At 44.7% G+C, this 20,793-nt stretch overlaps 1 protein-coding gene across 3 annotated transcripts in view; it reads right to left on the bottom strand.

The window, feature by feature from the left end:
* The window catches only part of LOC121285270 (protein mono-ADP-ribosyltransferase PARP12-like), a 47,935-nt gene that overhangs the window by 18,589 nt on the left and 8,553 nt on the right, over positions 1–20,793 (bottom strand). For 2 of the 3 annotated variants that reach the window (XM_041201669.1, XM_041201671.1), the window contains exons 4-9: positions 17,749–17,850; positions 13,277–13,400; positions 9,111–9,279; positions 6,115–6,232; positions 2,519–2,615; positions 861–948 (exon numbers count right to left, since the gene is read on the bottom strand). In XM_041201669.1, coding sequence (XP_041057603.1) covers positions 861–948; positions 2,519–2,615; positions 6,115–6,232; positions 9,111–9,279; positions 13,277–13,400; positions 17,749–17,850 — 698 coding nt within the window. The remainder of the gene's footprint in view (positions 1–860; positions 949–2,518; positions 2,616–6,114; positions 6,233–9,110; positions 9,280–13,276; positions 13,401–17,748; positions 17,851–20,793) is intronic. The other variant, XM_041201670.1, reaches the window with a different exon arrangement.

Below are 20,793 nucleotides of genomic sequence, written 5' to 3'. Positions count from 1 at the left end.
CTTTGTTTGCGGATTTGCTTACCCACACTTTGTACTTTGTACACCTCATCGCCCATCACGTGAGCGTTGTTTGCCTATCTGTGCCTTCTTTCCCTGAGGAGATGGCAGCCTTGATGGAGCAGAGACCTCGGCACATTTTAATGGGGAGACGGCGTCAAAGTCTCTGGAAGCGGATTCCTTCCATTGGTCCTGCCCGTGAGCATTTAATTCTCTTTTTTTAAGCAACTTCCTGACAGGGGTGAGAAGCGGTGCCTGGGACGGTTGCAGCTGAATAGAGAGATTAACCTGGAAGCGTCCGAATCTCTCAGCCCAGAGCTGCAGTGACGGCTCTGTTCGCTTCTCAAATGTTTTGTTTGCCGGTTTTGAGGTGATTCATTTTCTTCTTAAACAAGGATTGTCTCTCTGGGGAAATTTTCATGACGTCTTGCATTGCTCAGAGGCTCCCCCTGGCGGTCAGGTGCCGCTAGCACAATTTTCTGCACAGTAACTGCCCAAACCAATTCTGCACCCCCCGCCAACCTCCCCCCCACCCCATCGCTGTGAACCTGCCTGATTGGCTCCCGGTTGAAAAGCGCGTTTATCGTTCGCGATTTCGCCATTTGCGGGAACCTAACCCCAGCGAAATGCAGGATGCTACTGTTTTGCGACAGTGCGTACACTTCAAAAGGTCCTTGGTTGGCTGGAAAGTGCTTTGGGACATCCTGAGCTTGAGAAAGGTGTGATGTTAAGGGCAATTTTTTCCATTCCTGGTAACACGCGCACGCTGTTTCAGAGCTTCAGCACCTAGAGACCCCTTCATCCCCTGCAGGGCAGCGAGTGAGCTATGAGTTGCATTGATTTAGCAGCTGGCGGTCCCTTACCTTATATCCAGTGGTTGGCTGAGCTGACATGTCCCAGTGTGCGGGAACGGGTTTGCTTTGGGCTGCGTCCGCTTTTACCTTATCATTCCTGTGAGGGGGAGACAGCAGTTAACTGAAGGGCCCTGCCACGATAATAAGTCCCCTCCAAACCCTGCCGCATGCTGAGTGCTGTTCAACGTAACAGGAAATGACATTTAGGCTGCCATCGCATTTTACATAATTTGGAAACAGGATTACGACATTCAACTGCCCGGGCTTTCACCCAGCTCACGGCAGGTTGGTAGTTCTGTTTTTTTTCCCCTTCTTTGAGATGTTGGTTGAGGGATAGATATTGGCCAGGGCACCGGGCAGAACTGCCCTGCTCACCTTCGGAACAGCGCTATGGGATCTCTTACATTCACCTGAGAGAGCAGATGGGACCTGGGTTTAATTGCTCAGTCTGAAAAACGGCACCTCCGACAGTGCAGCACTCCCTCAGTGCTGCACTGGAGTGTCAGCCTTGATTTTAACCTGGAAATTTGTGATTCAGAGGTGACAGTGCTGCCAATGAGCCAGAGTTCCATTTACCGTTGGCTCAAATCCCTTCAGAATCCAATGAAAATCTTTAGATCTCAATTTTGAAAGCTTCAATTGACACCCAGCTTGCACAGCATTTTGGGGAGCGAGTCCCAGATTTCCACTATCCTATGGGTGAAAAAAATGCTTCCTGATTCTGTCTACCCCACCCAATTGGAATTTTAGGATTATTTGAGGATATATAAGCATTTTGTTTCTGCCCTGGATTCAGTTATGTCTAAGGATTGTGTTTTAACGTAAACAGCTTTTGTTTTGTTCAGACTTATAACTAGAGGCTACAGTCACCGAAGATGTGTGAGGAATGTTGCAAATCAGTCCCTTTCAATCTGATACAACAAGGGTCCTTAGCCTCAATCCAGGCCTGTTAGCTACATGGCAAGACACTAAAGTTGCCAGTCTTCCAAGAATTCCAGGAAACAGGAGCAGGAGTAGACCGCATGGCTCATCGAGCTGCTCTGCTACTCAGTACGATCATGGCTGATCTCGGGCTTCAATCCATTTCCTGCCCACTCCCCATATCCCTTAAATCCCTGAGAGATCAAAATTCTGTCTATCCCAGCCTTAAATATATTCATCAATGGACCATTCACAACCCCCTGGGGAAGAGAATTCCAAGGATTCACAACTCTTTGAGTGAAGTAATTTCCCCTCATCTCGGTCCTAAACGACTGGACTCTTATCCTGAGGCTGTGTCCCTATGTTTTAGATTCCCCGACCAGCAGAAACAATTTCTTGGTATCCACCCTATCAAGCTCCTTCAGAATTTTGTGAGTTTCAATGAGATCGCCTCTCATTCTTCTAAACGCCAGAGAATATAGACCCAATTCACTCAGCCTCTCGTCACAGGACAACCCCCTCATCCCAGGGACCAATCTAGTGAATATTCACTGTACCACCTGCAATGCATGTATACCCTTTCTTAAATGTGGAGACCCAAACTGCACACAGTACTCCAGATGTGGTCTCGCCAAAACCCTGTACAAATTGTAGCACTTATCAAATGGCATGTCGCTGCAAGGTCATGCGTGCTAATCCACCCTCAACCTGCCATCAGCAGACATCTCATGATCAAATGTCGGTACCTGTACATCTGCCTTTCCATCTCCTGTTCTGTAATGAACCGAGGTCGTCTTCGGATTTCCCTGCACGTTTCAAGGAGCAGGTTTCTCTGGATCATCGCTGGACAAGAAGGGAAATAATGTAACAGCTCCAATCTACCACACACACACAAAAAAAAACTCTGTATATTTTTCTGGTTGCTCAGTGGAAAGGTGGGGAATTTGTACCATCTCCCAAGACGACGCAACATTTGCTCCTCACTCTGCCCTCCAAACAATAACTAAGGCAACACTCCTGAGTGTGTCGCTGGGTTTTATTTCGGCTGGAGGCTTAGCGCAATTGTGAAGTTCCCTGCTTTTTAAAAAATTCATTTACAGGATGTAGGCGTCGCTGGCTAGGCCAGTATTTATTGCCCGCCCCTAATTGCCCTTGAGAAGGTGGTAGTGCACTGCCTTCTTGAGCCACTGATGTAGGTACCCCTATAGTATTGCTGAAAAAGAGTCGTGTCGAAGCTTTTTGTCTTGCACTCATCAGGACACTCTCAAGAATACCAACGTAAGGGGGAAAACAACAATTGATCCTGAATGTGAAGATGGTGCTGATTGGTTGGCAAATGGCATTGCCATGGAGACTACACCACTGATGGTGACTGACAGTTAATTGCCAAGTATTGTTTGAAATTTAAACCAGGCAGCTTGACCCTAACTGGTCAAGGCATTGCCCTAGAGGAATGAGCCAGCGAATGGCTGTCACTTATTTTGTTTAGCTGAAGCAGACGCAATGTGTGTACGTGTTCTTTCTGTGTGTAAAGAACAGGGCCTTGTGTATTGATATATGTAGCTTCCAGTACAAGCAAATGTACCACACTGCTAGCCTAACTGACAATCTTAAACTGGTTGCCAGCGTAATTCTTAGCACACCGAGGATTATTCAGCAAATGTTATCCAATTGCAGAATCACATCTAATGTTGGACACTGTTTTGAGTTTAGTAAGCTCGGGGCTGGTTGGGTATGGTCTATACTCAGCCCATTGCGAACAGTGGCTGGGACATGCTGTTTGATATGATCCGCCAGTCTTTGGGACATACGGCCTACATACCTGGCATTGCACTGGTACTGATATTCGTATACCACATTACTCATTTGTGCGACAGACAGGATGTCTTTCTGGCTTGACAGCAGCATCCTGTTAGTGGTGAATACCACTTGTGTTGCTGCTGCACAGTAGCAGTGTGAAACAGCTAGCTGCACCTGTTGGTTAAATGTTTGAGATGCTTTGCCCTTCCAGGGTAATCTGAGGCAGGCTGGGCACTTTTTAGGGCCGAAGATGACGGCCTTGGGCCCATCCATGAGTTTGGGTGATATACAGCGTGAAATTATCTAATCAGGTTAACCATTATCCTGCAGGATGCCCCTATTTCAGCATCAAGTTTGCATAGCGAGCAAATGGATCGAGCCCAATTTAGGACGTTGCCAATAAGACCAATCTTATAGTGTGGGGAACTGTAAGAATCTCAATGTATATATTGAGCAGTGAAGGTAGGTTTGCGGTAGACTGTGGTAGAGAACCCCCTGGAAGATTTCTCAATAATGTCAAGGAAGGGGGGGTTCATTTGACTGCTCCATTTCAAAGGTGAATTTGAGCACAGGCTGGAGCCCATTAAGACATGTAAGGAAATTATTACATGCAGCTGCGGATCTAAATATAGCAAACACATCATCCACATATCGGAAGTATGTGAGGGGTAAGAGGTTAGGTGTCATTCCATTGAAGACACATTTCTCACAGAACCCAACAAAGATGTTTGTGAGAGCTGAGCCTAGAGGGGATCCCATGGCAACACCATCTATTTGGATGTACACGGTGTCATTAAAACTCAACTGTGCGAGTTGATAAGTTCATAAGTTCAATGAATGCTAATTCAGGCAAAAGGTGGCGAGTCTAGACAGTCTAGATCACCATGATATAGTGCTGCAGCCCAAATATCTATGGCTTCCTTAAGTGGAACATTGGTGAATAGGCCGGCAATGTCAAATGAGCTCATGGACACAGCATTGCTATTGTAATGTAAGTCTTGTGTGGCCTTCACAAATGTGAAGGAATCTTTAACAGTGTGTGTGGAAAACTTGGTTAAAACTGCTTGTAACAATTTGCTCCTTATATTATATTCTTGCGAATGTCCTGATGAGTGCAAGATGAAAAGTTTCAACGTGTCTCTTTTTTCAGAAATACTCAAGTTCTGTACTACCAAACAACTAATTACACCCTCAGTGCTGTTAGGTAGGGAGTTCCGGGATTTTGACCCAGTGACAGTGAAGGAACGGCGATATATTTCCAAGTCAGGATGGTGAGTTACTTGGAGGGGAACTTCCAGGTGGTGGTGTTCCCATGTGTCTGCTGCCCTTGTCTTTCTAGACGGTAGTGGTTGTGGGTTTGGAAAGTGCTGTTGAAGGGGGCTTGGTTTCAGTGAGTGTTTGATCTCCTTAAGCTTCGATAGTTCAATCTTTCAGCTGTGGATAGAGGTTGCATGAATGTGGGCTGATTCATTCCTGGAGGACAGAATGGGCATTTAGCTGAGGGCTGGTGATACCAAAGCATTTTGATATTGTGCCACGCTTTCTTGTCCATGTATTCACTAAGAGGTTGAGGCAGTTGGTCCTCTTTGCATGATTTCTGGCACTATTACTGTTTTGTTGGGTTGTCACTACCTGTGGTGTGTACTGCTTAGACACCATTAAGCAGTCTTGTAGAAGTTACCAAGAAGTCTTCATTAACATTACTATGCACATATTTACAGTAGAGGATCCCATGGCAGGTCCTTAAATGTTGCTACCTAGCTCCAGACTGCCTTCCTACATCACCAGTGGGCGGTACTCAGTCCCATGTTAACCCTTCATGTACCAGATCCTTCTACTACAGTTTCATCCTAATGACCGACCTCTCCTGTTGCATTTGTACATCTGAGCTACCTTTGTTTCGGTAAACATAAAATAAAACACAGAAACTGTGCCTCAGTTGGTATTACTTTCACCTCTAAATCAGAAGGTTTTGGGTTCAGGTCCCATTCCAGTCCATAATCCAGACAGACACATGCATGAAAACTATACTCAACTTCCTTTCAATCTGCTTGAATTATGTCATGAATATAGACAATAAAGTCACACTACAGAGACCTGAGCACAAAAATTCAGGCTGACACTTCACAGTGCAGTGCTGAAGAAGTACAATAGAGACAAGACGAGACAATAAACCGAGCTTTTGTCTGCCCTCTCAGGTGGATATAGATGTAAGTGATCCCGTGGCAGTGTTCAGAGAAGAGCAAGGGAGTTCTCTCTGGTGTCCTGGCCAATATTTATCCCTCGATCAGCAGCACAAAAAAAAACAGATTGTCTGATAATCGTCAGGTGCTGTTTGCGGGATCTTGCTTTGCGCAAATTGCTACATTTCCTACATTACAGGGGCTGTAAAGTGCTTTGGGATATCCTGAGGCGTATGAAAGACACTAGATTAATGCGAGCCATTCTTTTTCTTTCTTTAAAAAAAAACTAAGATTGAAATAAAATTCTGTAGGCTGCGTGAATGCTAATGGGGTTCCTCCGGGTGCTGAAGCAGACCTACCTTCAAAATCCACAGTGTAATGGTAACCCCCAATCATGAATATGACATTCTCTTTGCTGTCTGCCAAATACAAGTTCTCCAGATCGTTGGATGTGACTGAGGGAGTGTCGGAGCCTTGCTGTCAGATTATAACAGAAGAGTTGCGTGAGCATCAGGAGAAATAACCACTCAAAAGAAGCAAAACACTGTGGATGCTGGAAATCTGAAGTAAGAGAAAAAAGTGCAAGAAGAACTCACGAGGCAGCGTTTGCGGAGAGGGGAACAGGGTTAGCGTTTCAGGTCAAGGTGACATCCCATCAGGACTGAAGGAAGATTAAAAAAAAGTGTGAGAATTTTTAAGCCAGTGCAAGGGGGGGAGCGGGGTGGGAAGAACAAAGGAGGAGGGTCGTGATGGGATGGGAAGAACAAAGGAGGAGGGTCGTGATAGGGTGGAGGGCAGGGGAGGTTAAATAGCAGAGGATTTCATGACGCAACAGCAAAGAGAGCCGGTAATGGGTATAGCAGAGAAATGAAGGCTGTGCCCAAATGAGGTGTGAATGGCCCTATTAAAAACCATCTGAATGTGACGTGAAGAAAGGAAGGAAGTAACAAGGCTGCTAATGTCTTGTTAATTACGTTATTAAGGTTAAGAGAAACAGGTGATGGATACGAATTGTCTTCGAGCACATATAAATAGAGGATAGCTGGGACACTGGGTTGGGCGGGAGGAGAGCTGTGAGGCTGAACAAGTCCAAATTTGCAATAACAGTGTGGAGAGTGAGTTCACGTCTGCAAGATAATTTTCTAGATCAGTATGTTGAGGAACCAACTAGGGTGCCGGCTACTTTGGATCTAGTATGGTGTGACAGGAAAGGGTTAATTAATACCTGTCTAGGAAAGGGGCCTCTAGGAAAGAGTGACCATAACATGATGGAATTTTACACTGTGTTTGAAAGTGATTTAGTTGCACCTGAAACTAGGGTCTAACAAGGCAATAACATAGGCATGAGGGGCGAGTTGGTTAAGGTAGTTTAGGAAATTATATTAATCGAAAAGCCGAATACTGCAGATGCTGGAAATCCGAAATAAAAACAGAAAATGCTGGAAATACTCAGCTGATTATGGCAACATCTGGGGAGAGAAACAGAGTTAATGTTTCGTGTTTGTGACCTTTCATCAGATGAGACATTTAACCGAGCTCCATCGATCTGCTCAGGTGAAAAATTCCATTGAAGAAGAGCAGGGGAGTTCTCCCCAGTGTCCTGACCAATATTCACCCTTCATTCAACATTGCCAACACAGATCATCCAGTCATGATCACGTTGCTGTTTGTGGGAGCTTGCTGTGCAATTATTGGCTGCCGTGTCTCCTGCATTACAACAGTGACCGCCCTTTAAAAAGTACTTCATTGGCTGTAGATACATACAAATATAAGAAATAGGAGCAGAAGTAGGCCATTCAGCCCCTCGAGCCTGCTCCGCCATTCAATAAGATCACGGCTGATCTGTTTGTGTTTCGATTTCTACATTCCCAACTACCCCCGATAACCTTTGATTCCCTTGCCTAACAAGTATCTATCTACCTCCACCTTAAAGATATTCAATGACCCCGTCTTCACCGCCTTCTGAGTCAGAGAGTCCTAAAGTCGCACAACCCACTGAGTGAAAAAAATTCTCCCCATCTCTGACCTAAAAGGGCAACCTCTAATTTTAAGACAGTGCCCCCTAGTTCTGGACTCACCCACAAGAGGAAACATCCTTTCTGCATCCACCTTGCCAAGACCATTCAGGATCTTATATACTTCAATCAAGTCACCCGTCATGAAAGACGCTATATAAATGCAAGTCTTTCTTTTTTTTGAAAGGGTAAGTGCTTTTTGAGGATATAACTAGTAAAATGAATAAGGGGGAACCAGAACATAGTGTTATTGGATTTTCAAAAAACCATTCAATAAGGTGCCAACACTGACAAGGCCAACATCTATTGCCCACCCCTTGATGCCCATGAGGCGGTGATGGGCCATTTTCCTGAACCACTGCCCACTATGTTAGACAGTGCCTAAATATTGACAGAATGCCAATAGAGGAGCAGTGATACTTGTTCAAGTCATGGTGGCGTGTGACTTGGAGGGTAGGTGGGAAGTGGTGGTGTTCCTATGCATCTGCTGCCCTTGTCCCCCTAAGTTTGTAGAGGCCGTGGGTTTAGAAGGCGCTGTCGAAGGAGCCTTGGAGAGTTGCTGCAGTGCATCTTGTAGATGGTACACACACTGCTGCTACTGTGTGTCGGTGGTGGAGGGAGTGAACGTTTTAGGTGGTGGATGGGGTGTTCATTAACCGGGCTGCTTCACCCTGGGTGGTGTCATGTTTGAGCAGATGTGCCCAACCAGGCAAGTGGAGAGTAATATGGTCTGCAATTTGCAAAAAGGATATAGAAACTCTGGGTGAAAGTGCAGCAGAACTGAGGGGTGATAACTATCAGAAAAAAACTAAACAGACTGGAGCTCTTTAGAAAAGAGAAGGTGGGGATGTGGCCCGATAGACGTCTTTGAGATTATGAAGGGGTTTCATAGGATAGACATAGAGAATGTCTTCACATGGCAAGCCATTCAGTTCAAGGGCGATTGTGGCGGGGGGGGGGCGCAACAAATGCTGGTCTCGCCCACATCCTGTGAAAGAATTTTTTTAAAATGTGGGGCGAGTTCAAAACTAGAGGACACAGATATAGGAGCATTAATGAATCCAGTTCAACTCAAGAGGAACATCTTTACCTGGAGAATGGGGAGAATGTGGGATTTTCCACCACAAGGGGTAATTGAGGCCAATAACATCGATGTACTTAAGGGGAAGCTAGATACCGGTCAGTGCATGAGGGGCAAGAGAATAGAAAGCTGTGCTGGAAGGGTGAGATGGAACAGGGTGAGTGAAGACTCATGTGGACTGGCATAGATCAGAGGGGCCAAATGGCCTGTTCCCTTCAACATCCTCAATGTAACTCTATGCAGGAAACTAGAAGCTCACCTGTTTACCATATTCGATCCACTCTCCAGTGTCAGCCTGCCAGTACCAGAGCCATTCAGTGGTCAGGGTGTAGTGCTGAGGCTTAGTAACAGAAGAGACGGTGGACAGACGCCTCACTCTGTTCAAGTGGTTAGTCATGGTTATGAAGTTAACAGCTGGGGGCACTGCTCTGTCGAAGAGAACAAACAATTCAGTTGTAATTCAAAAAGAAAGCTAGATATTCAGGATGGCGCAGTGGTTAGCGCTGCTACCTCACAGCTCCAGGGACCTGGGTTCAATCCAGACCTCAGAGCAATTAAATTGAATTCAATCAAAATCTTGAAACGATTGTTGTAGAAACCCATCTGGTTCACTAACACCCTTTAGGGGAGACGATCTGCTGTCCTTACTTGGTCTGGCCTACATGTGACTCCAGACCCATGGTAATAAATGCTGGCCTAGCCAGTGACACCCACATCTCATGAGTGAATACTAAAAAAAAAAAATTATCGGATTGAGTCACCATTAAATGAGGAAATGACTGGTGATGAGGACAAGCAAGGGAAGGGTGAAAGTTACTGAAGGAGTTCTGGTAGGCAATCATTCATGTTGTACCTCGGACTGGTTAACAAGACAGAAAGAGCTGCAGCCTCACAAAGGAACTAGAGGTGCTAATGTGGGTTTTACACAGCAGTTGTTCCGATCTGGATTGCACTGCCTGAAAGCCTGGTGGAAGCAGACTGGACAACGAGTGTCAGAAGGGAATTGGCTTACTACAGTACCGAAAGAGGGGAAACCTTCAGGGTTATGGGGAAAGAACAAGGGAGTGCAAATGATTGGATAGCTCTTTCAAAGGGGTCAGTACATACATGATGGGGTGAATGGCCACCTCCCAATGCCAATAAAATGATGTTCAATTGAAATTGGTTATTTCTTCATTTTTCTCACACAACGAATCACCAGATCCAACTTTGTTAAGAATTTTGATATAACCTATTGGTCCCATGAGAGGTTTATTAAAGCGAAGTTCAACAGTACTTGGAAGGTAATGGATTATTTAATAGATGTACTAGAAAGGGGGAAAAGAGAGGAGGGAGTGTGTGCGCGAGCAAGCATTTGTGCGAGCATGTGTATGTGTGTGTGTGTATGTGTATACGTGAGAGATAGTAACGTGTGTGAGAGTGTGTGTGTGTGCGCATGCACATGCTTATGAGGGTGTGCGTCAATGTGTGTGTGCACCTGAGTGTGTACAAGTGTGTGTATGCCAGTATGTGCATATGAGAGTGTTTTTGCAATGGTATCTGTGTGTATGTGTGTGTGTGTGTGAATGTGTGCGAATGTGTGTGTGTGAGCGTTTGCGCGAGCATCTGTGTGTAAGTGTATGTGCAAGTGTGTATGTGTGTGTGTGTGACCCTGTGCATGCACGTTTGTATGTGAACCTGTGTCTGTGTGTGTGTGAATGTGCATGTGTGTGAATGTGTAAGCGTATGTGCAAGTGTATGTGTGTGTGCACAAGTGTGAGAGTGCGTGTGCGAGGATGTTTGTGTGTGCACATGCATGTGCGTGTGAGCATCAGTGTTGAATGTGCAAGTGTGATGAATGTATAATAATTTTCATAATATTTTTCTAGTTTATTGTGAAGTAGGTTTATGGGGTAAGAATAGTTAGGTCTGTGTGTGATTTAATTAAATTTTGTAGTCAAGTAGACTGCAAGCTTTAAATCATCAAAAGAAGCTAGGTGCTTGACATGCTAATGAGTAAACATGGATGCTGGCTTAGTATGTAAGGTGTGACAGGAATTTGCATTTTTAGATAAATGAAGGGAGATTTGGATTTCAAAGGGATCTTAGTCTGGTTACAGCTAGCCAGATAAGCAAGGCTAAGGGATGTGTTTATTTTTCCCAAAGATTATTGACAATATAGGCAACATGAAAGTTTTTATATAATGAGGAAGATACAGTTTCAAAGTCATAGGAACAATAGAATTTACATATTAAAAAGTGAGAAACATATATAAAGGAGAATGAAATGTTATGTACCAGAAACCCAAGTAAGATTTAACAGGAGTGTGTGAAATAGCCTTAATGAAGCCTCTAGCATTTGTGTATGAGTCTGCTTTATATAACAAAACTGAAGTTGGGGAAAAGCCATTTGGAATTCCACAGTCCAGGGTATTGTGTTAACTTGCTGAGTTTATTTTAAATCTAAAATCTATTTTGGACCATTGCCTTAAAGGGAGTCTAACTGGAGGTAGAGTTAATTAGGAATTTTAGGAGCTATTATAGTAGTAATTGTAGTCTTATGTATGTGCTTGAAATCTTTTACATTTTGTTAATAAATATTTTAATTTTTTTTTAAATCTCTAAGTGGACTTATTACTTCTGAATTTAGTGCAAACATCTCGTAATAAATACAAATTGCAAAACCATTGCGATATTGTGGCCAAGTTTCCGTTATGGATTTGGTCCACCTAGCACACATCATCTGCCACATCATAACGCAAGTATGTGTGCAAAGGTGTGTGCGCAGACACGTGCATGTCAGGATTGTGTGTGTGTGTGTGTGCATCTGTATAAACCTTTGCATGTGTGCATATGTGAGCATATGCGTGAGTGTGCACGTGTGTGTGTGAGACCACGTGTGCGATAGCACATGCATGTCCTTATTAGTCAATTATTCTGTAGCCTTGTACATAGTAGGGAGCCAAAGACCAAATGTGGTCCTCAGGTGAAGCAAGGTTTAAAATTGTTGAATAGGAACGTAGGACTCAGGAACAGGAATATGCCCTTTGACCTTTTGAGCCGACACACAAAAATAAAACACCGCAGATGCTGGAAATCTGAAATAAAAACAGGAAATGTACGAAATACTCAGGTTGGTGCGGCTGTGACTCTGTGGTAGTGCTTGGGTCTCAGAATCAGAAGGCTCTGGGTTCAAGCCTACCTCAAGAAACCTTGTGCCCATAGTCCAGACGGATAGTCCAATTCAGTACTGAGGGAGTGCTGCACTGTTGGCTTTTTTGGATAATATGCTAAAACCTTCTCTTTCAACCGGAGCTAAAATATCCCATGGCACTATATCAATGCAGAGAAATGGAGTTATCCCCAGTGTTCCAGTCAATGTTCATCCCTTGTCCAACATCACTAAAGCAGATAGCTGGTCGTTAGCACGTTGCTGTTTGTGTGTACGTTGGCTACTGTGTTTCCTAAGTTACATCAGTGACTTCAAAAGCACTTCAGTGGCTGTAATGCACTTTGGGACATCCTGAAATTATGAAAGGCGCTATATAAATGTAAGTCATCTCTCATGGCGATTAAAATGCATCTCCACTGATCTCTCGAAACACTGTGAGCCTTAGCTGTGAAGAAGGTAAGAGAGAGTCACGCGAATTTTAGATAAAACTTCTGATGTGTACACCTCATGAAATGTGACACTTATATGATAAAGCAAAGTGATAGTATGGCATGAGGCCAATTAGGACATCATATTTTATAAATATACAGGCCCTTGGTAGAACAGAACTTGAATATTGCTGCTAAGACAGACATTGCCAAAACTTTTCATCTTGCGAGAATCGGGACCAATGCAAGAATGGCAAATTTCAAAGTCTCATTAATTTATATGACAGGGAGGAAAGAGCTTGGGGAGCCTTTTTCTGTGACAACATCTCAGCTAATCAGAGTTGACTAGCCAACCCATCAGCACCTTTCTCTCCTGCAGTATAATTTGTTGTGGTCCTTTGAAATTTGACATTCTTGTGTTTGTCCTGATGAGCGCAAGATGAAAAGATTCGGCAACCTGTCTCCCTTTTCAGCAATAATTTAATCTACGCTCTAATAAAACTCTATGATATAACTGCCGCGTAACATATTATAATATCGCAGAACGTGTAAGATAAATAAAGACTAAACAAATAAATCTGAAGGAGAAGGAGCCCAGCAACAAGGACTTGGGTCAGAGAAGGCAAAGTCTTAGACAGATAAAGGCAAAATACTGCGGATGCTGGAAATCTGAAACAAAATCAAAAATAGCTGGAAAAACTCAGCAGGTCTGACAGCTTCTGTGGAGAGAAAGGCGGAGATAACGTTTCGAGTCCACATGACTTCTTCAGCGCTAAAGGGAAGTAAAAATGTGATGGAATATAAAGTCTTAGACAGCCCTGCTCAGTGTCCTTATGTCAAGCTTACCTGCCTACGATTTTAGGGTCGCAATAATCCTTTTCAATCTGCTCCATGTCTGGGAGATCTATCCACCCACCCTCGTAAACCTGCCATCGATAAGGGAGGTTGAAGTGAACCAGCTTACACCGATCTGAGTGAAACACAAATATACAGGGAGATTATTCCAGGTAATTCTCCGGTGGTTTTCCCATCTGCGCATTTTTCAAATTCCTTTCCACGTCCCAGCTTAAAGATTCTAAGGTTCCTGGCGTGAAAAGGTCCAGCAGCTAGCTGATAGGTGTGATCCCGTTCTAAGTGGAGTAGGATGCTCGATCAGAGAAAAATAACTATCATTCAGGTGGTCAGGTCTGGGGTTTCTACCCACCAGGAAAAATCCACCCTAATATGGGATTACCTCATGTGGTTAATCGCCCAAGCAAGAGATTTTTTAAATATTCATTGATCCCCAAAAAGTGCTGAATCAAACTCCATCTTACACAACCGGGGTGGGGGGGGGGGGGGGGGGGGGGGGGGGGTAAGCCTTGGCCTAGCAGTTTCAGTATTAGCCAAAAGATCATGGGTTGAGCGAGACTCCAGAGACTTAAGTGCACCCTTTGAAAGAGCTGGCACAGGCATGATGGGCTGAATGGCCTCTTTCTGTGCTGGAAGGCTGCATGAAAATTGAGGAGCCGCTTTCGCTGGAAGCCATTCCATAGCACAAAGAGACCATCCACATGTATAGCATCGTTGCTGAGTGTCTTATACAGAAATGCAGGGTACGTGGGCATATAGAACAGGTGGGTCTACAACTCAACTTCGGACCAAACTGTGGCCTTCAGATGTGGGCACAAAGTGGTGAAATTTGGACAGATGTTAGAAAGTTCTGCTTACAAAGAGTGACCAACATCTGGAATGGACTGGAGTACTGCAGGCAAAACTCCTGGAATCATTAGACAAACAGCTGGATGCTTTGGTGCAGGAGTTTTAAGGTCCTTCTAGATAGATAATGTGTTTAGCATCCTTGAAAGTGGATAAATAACTAGGCCCGGACAAAATGTGTCCCAGGCTGCTGAAGAAATAGTGGAAGCAATTTCCAATTTGCTCTGGCTACAAGAATGGTGCCAGAGGACTTTTGTTCCCTTTTATTCTTTCGTAGGGTGTGGGTCACGCCAGCAAGACCAACATTTGTTACCCATCCCTAATTGCCCTTGATCTGAGTGGCTTGCTGGGCCATTTCAGAGGGCAGTTGAGAGTCAACCACATCGCTGTGGGTCTGGAGTCACATGTAGGCCAGATCGGGTAAGGAAGGCAGATTTCCCCCCCTAAAGGGCATCAGTGACCCAGATGGGTTTTTTACAACAATCGACGATAGTTTCATGGTCACCATCGCTGGGACTCGCTTTATAATTCCAGATTTATTAACGGAACTCAAATCGCACCAGCTGGCAGCCTGGGATTTGAACCCACGTCCGCAGAGCATTAGCCTGGGCCTCTGGATTACTAGCCCAGTGACATCACCACTGCGCCGCCGTCTCCCCAGGCTGCTAACATTGTGCAGCTGCTAAAAATGGGGAAAGAGACAGACCGCATAATTTTAGAACTGTTAGCCTGAGCTTGGCGATGAGAAGATTACTGGGAGAGTTTCTGAGAGACAGTGTAAATTTGCACTTCAACGGACGTGAATTAATCAGTGTGGATGTGGATCTATTAAGAGAAGGTCATGCCTGACTGGTCGGATGGAATTTTTTTGAGGAGGTAACAAGGAGGGTCCATGAGGGTAATGCATTTGATGTTGTCTAGTGGGTGTTCGCAAGGCTCCTGACAAGGTCCTGCAAGGCAGGCTGGTCAGAGAATTAAAAGCTCATGGGCTCCAAGGGAAATGGCAAGTTGGGTCCAAAATTGGTTCAGTGCCAGGAGGCAAAGATTACGACCACTGGATGTTTTTTGTGGCTGGAAGGCTGCTCCCAGGGGGTTCCGCAGGGCCCAGTGTGGGTTAGTGTGGCATATCATCCATGATTTAGACTCACATGTAGAGGGTGTGATTAAGAAGTTTACAGATGACATAGGAATTGGCCGTGTGGTTTATAGAGGCGGAAGAAAGCTGTAGACTGCAGGAAGATATCAATGGACTGGTCAGGTGGGCAGAAAAGTGGCAAATGGAACTCACCCGGGGGGAAGTGTGAGGTAATGTATTTGATGAGGACAAACAAGGCCAGGGTATACTCAATAACTGGTGGTATTGAGCAGAAATGTAACACCCTTGAAGAGCGCCAGCATCGACATTCATGACTGCGAGGAGCTCGCTACCAATCATTCAGGATGGCCACAACTTGGTCCATCAAGCTGCAACGCGCTTTGAGTCTCAACACCCGAACGAGGGGGCAGAGTGGTGGCTGAGGAGGGAGGAAAAGGAAGCAAATCCCGCCCTCCGGATCCCACTACCTCATTGGATTCCTTGCCTCATGTGCTGAAAGATCTCCAGGTCGGAGATTGGCCTGTTCAATGGCAGGAAGAACCATTGTAGAAACTCTCAACCTGGAGTAGAGGTCATCCTCGAAGCCAGGGATAGCCCACGGTGATGACCATTCTATCGAGTGTAGACTGCTGTCATCATGAAGGAAGCACTGGTATCACCACAGACTGAAGTTGTGAAAGTAGTAACCCAATACTAAGGTGACAAATGAAGGGATAGGTTACTTGGATCAATGCCATGCAAAACAGCAATAGCCTATTACAAACTTAGCTATTGCATAAGCAAATAAACCCAAAGGTCTGCCCTTTGTTGCCTTGGTGACATCAAGCAGACAGACACCTCTGCACATAGTGGTAATCTGATATTTGAAAACAGTGTACAGGAACAGAGGGACCTGGGAGTGAATGTCCACAGATTTCTGGAGCAGCAGAACAGGTAGATAGGGTGGCCAAGAAGGCTTACGGATACAGAGGTTATACCAGAATGGCATAAAACACTAGTTAACCACAGCTGGAGTACAGTGTACAGTTCTGGTCACCACATGACAGGAAGGACGTGATCGCACCAGAGAAGGTGCAGGGGAGATTTGCACAGGATGTTTCCAGGACTGGAGAACTTAAGCGATGAGGAAAGATTGGACAGACTAAGGCTGAGGGGAGATTTAATTGAGATGTATAAAATTACAAGGAGCCTTGACAGAGTGGTGTGGCAGGATCTGTCTCCTTTAGCAGAGAGGTCAATTACATCGATGTCAGGGGACATGGATTTAAAGCAATCGGTGGAAAGATTAGAGGGGAACTCAGGAGTAATTTTTCACCCAGAAGGTGGTGGGGATCTGGAATTCACTGTCTGAAAGGGCAGAAACCCTCATCACATTTGAAAAAGAACACTGAGATATACACTCGAGGTGTGTTAACCTACAGGGCTACGAACCTAGAGCTGGAAGGTGGGATTAGACTGGCTGGAAAGGGCACAATGGGTCGAATGGCCTCCTACTGAGTTGTAAATCTTTCTATGTCGCCATGCTTCTATTTCTAGTTAAGTCAAGATGTGTAGATTGGCCTTCTTTACCCCTATCAATCTGGCCAGCTCCAAGATTCTTTGTTTTAATGTAAAAGTGGCTATGGCACAATTTCAAAGGAGAACCGGAAAGGTTGTCCAGTGCCCTGGTGAATATTTATCCCTCAATGAACTTCATTAAAACAGACGATCTGGTCATTAGCTCATTGTCTTTTGTGGGATCTTGCTGTGCACAATTTGGCTGCCGCCTTTCCTGTGTTACAAAAGTGATGACACTTCAAAAGTACTTCGTTGGTTGTGAAGCTCTTTTGGGGTGTCTTTCAGTATTAGGGTTTTTAAGGGTTGATGTGTGGGGCCGTGTAAGTAGCACCCCCCATAATAATGATGTAAGAGAACAAATGGTGAGGAGCCGAGGGGGAGAATGTTTCTGGCTTCAGCAGTGTAACACCTAGTCACGGATAGCTATACATGATTCAGTTGTGTATAATAAAGCAATTATCGTTCGGACATACAAACGTCTCAGTGATCATTCTGAAGCTAGACCAACCAACATATAACATGTGGCAGCAGGTGATGGGCCACAAATGGATAAAGGGAAGACCTTCTTTTTAATGGGGAGAAGATTGAATGGGGACACGCTAGTCTTTAAAATGAGAAAGTTGCTGTGGATATGGCAACTGTAAGTTAGACTGTGAGCACGAAACTGGAGAGTTCTGGGTCAAACTAAATAAGATGCACTGGAGGTTAGAGTAAAGATCTTCCTTCCCCATTGAGTAATGGCCTTGTGAAAGAGCCAGTAGGGTTGAATCTTGGTGGAAAATCTCAGCCAGTCTGGCAGCATCTGTGAAACAGAGGTAATGTTTCGAGTCCATTATAACTTGTCCAGAGCTCTCGACAACAAGCTGCTGGCCCCTCCTCTTAATGTAAAACTCAAAGGCTTAGAATAATCTTTCCCACCCAAATCTATTCCCCTTTCCAACACATCGACCCCCTGTGGTCTCAGTACCTTTAAAGGAACAGTGCTTCCTCAGAAAGAACAAGCAGATCTCCTCACTCCCCACGTTATTGCTGGGGTTATTGGGGGAGAGACTAGGTGATGGCCCCTTAGCTGGAACAAAATACAGAGATCACATGTTAAGAAATAACAACATAAGACTCATCCTACACAAAAGGAGGCCATCCTGTCCATTGTGCCTGTGCCTGTCTGAAAGAGTTATTCAATTAGTCCCACTCCCCTGCTGCTTAGCCCTATCCCTGTGTTGTAGGGTGTTGGCTACAGTTCAGTAGGTCTGAAGAAGCCTTCATAGTCATATGTAGGTTAACTGTAAGTCTTTATTGACTTTTAGAGCTATTTACAAATATACAGTAAAGGGTAGAAACTAGGGACTAACCTCATGCTTGCTAATGCACACAGATCTGTGCAACCCTGGACTGACCCTGGGTATGAGTCATGCGCTCTCTTACAACAATGTATGGGTGGTACTGTACTTTGTCCCACATTAACCCTGTGTGTACCAGACCCTTATATTACACTGCAAATTGTTCCTTCTTAAATATTTATCCAGTTTCCTTTTGGGTTATTATTGGCTGTTTCCACCGCCCTTTTAGTCAGTGCATCCCAGGTTGTAACAACATGCGGTGTAAACAAAACAAATCTCACCTTCTCTTTGGTTCTCTCGCCAATTATCTTAAATCTGTTCCCCCCTTGGTTACTGGCCTTTTTTCATTGGAAAACAGTTTCTCTTTATTAATTCCACATCATGATTTTGAACCCCTCTATTAACTTTCCCCTTAACCTTCTCTGCTCCAAGGAGAGCAATCCCAGCTTCACCAGTCTCCCCAGGTAACTGAAGCCCCCTCATCCCTGGTGTCATTCTGGTAAAAGCTCACAGCAGATCAAACAAGCAATGCCAGGCATCGAGCTACCAGAGACATCAATCGTGAACACGGTTAAACAGCCCGAGCTACAAATTCAAAAGCTAAGCAGTCGCTCAGTCTTTACACCTCCTGACAAAACTGTGCAGGGCACTGATAATGAAGAAAAAGATTAGTCAGCCAAGATACATGAAGATTGAGAGAAAAATCAATTTTAATGTTGTTAAGCTAAGTCAAAGTCTAGGGAGGTGAGATATAATGTCTCACTGAATCGAATGAGACTTAAAGGGCCTTCAACTGTCACACAACAACTTATATTCAATTAGCACCTTTAACATAATAAGATGTCTTAAGGTGACACCAAGGCACAAAAAGCAATATAAGGTCAAAAGCTTTGTCAAAGAGGTCGGTTTTAAGGAACGTATTAAAGGCGGGAAGTGAGGTAGAGAGGTGGAGAGGTGCAAGGAGGGAATTCTAGAGCCTGGGGCCCAGGCAACTGAAGGCACGACCGTCCAATAGTGGAGCGATTAAATCCGGGAATGCACAAGGGGCCAGAATCAGAGTGGTGCAGAGGCCTCAGAGCATTGTTTGAAGGAGCAGATCACAGAGATAGGGAGGGCTGAGGTCATGGACGGAGTTGGAAACAAGGATGCGAATTTTAATATCAAGCTGTTGCTTGGCCGGGATTCAGTAACTAAAGAATCAAACAATAGCCCCCCAACTGAAAGTTCAGCTGGTGTCGGGATGTAATTACATACGAACAGGGAGCAGGAGTAGGCCATTCAGCCCCTCGAGCCTGCTCTGCCATTTAATAAGATCGTGGCTGATCTGATAGTAACCTGAAGTCTGCATCCCGCCTACCCCCGATAACCTATCACCCCTTACCAAGAATCTATCCACCTCTGCCTTAAAAATATTCAAAGACTCTGCTTCCACTACCTTTTCAGGAAGAGAGTCCCAAAGACTCACTATTCTCTGAGAGAAAAAATTTCTCCTCATCTCTGTCTTAAATGAGTGACCCCTTATTTTTAAACAGTGATGCCCTAATTCTAGATTCTCCCACAAGAGGAAGCATTCTCTCCACATCCACCCTGTCAAGACCCCTCAGGATCTTAAAGGTTTCAACTAAGTTGCCCCTTACTCTTCTAAACTCCAGCAGATACAAGTCTAACCTGTCTAACCTTTCCTCTTAAGACAAACCGCCCATTCCAGGTCTTAGTCTGGTAAACCTCCTCTGAACTGCTTCCAATGCATTTACATCCTTCCTTAAATAAGGAGACCAACACTGCACACAATATTCCAGATGTGGTCTCACTATTGCCCTGTACAACTGAACCATAACCTCCCTACTTTTGTATTCAATTCCCCTCGCAATAAATGATAACATTCTATGAGCTTTCCTAATTTCTTGCTGTACCTGCATACCAGCCTTTTGTGATTCATGCACTAAGACACCCAAATCCCTCTGCACCTCAGAGCTCTGCAATCTCTCACCATTTAAATAGTATGCTTCTCTTTTATTCTTCCTAATTGTCTTTGTTTCAGGTAAAGAGCACAGGTAACCAAAGGAATGCATTATATTCTCTAGCTGATTACAAATGAAACCAAGAGAACAATCCAAAGGGGCTTCAATTAGTGTTGCCAATTAACCTCCTGTGTGTCAGCCGTGTCTCATTAGGAGCACTCTCACCTCCGAATCAAAAGGTTTTGGGTTCAAGTCCCATTCCAGGGCTTGAACACAAAAATCCAGGCTGACACTCCAGTGCAGTACCGAGGGAGTGCTGCACTTTCAAAGGTGCTGGCTCTCAGGTGAGATGTTAAACCGCTGCCCTCTCAGGTGGGCCTAAAAGGTCCGACGGTGCTATTTTGAAGAAGAGCAGGGGAGTTATCCCTTGGCCAATATTTACCATCCAATCAACATCGCAAGAACGGGTTATCCGCTCATTTTCACTTTGCTGCTTGTGGGATCTTGCTGTGCGCAAGTTGCTGTGCAACGGTTCCTACATTACAACAGTGACTACACTTCAAGAGTATTGCACGATTATGAACGTCTCAGTGTAAAATAGTTACAATACGTTGCGAAATGCAGGTCTCCTTAGCTTATGGAATAGAAATGAAAGCTCTACTGCATTCTGCCCTTTGTGATAGAAGAGCTTCTTAAGTAACTTTGGATACC

This window comes from Carcharodon carcharias, chromosome 12 (assembly GCF_017639515.1).
Source record: "Carcharodon carcharias isolate sCarCar2 chromosome 12, sCarCar2.pri, whole genome shotgun sequence".
NCBI classification, from domain to species: domain Eukaryota; kingdom Metazoa; phylum Chordata; class Chondrichthyes; order Lamniformes; family Lamnidae; genus Carcharodon; species Carcharodon carcharias.
The sequence above is the reverse complement of the archived record's forward strand: the minus strand, read 5'-3'. Positions and strand labels throughout refer to the sequence as shown.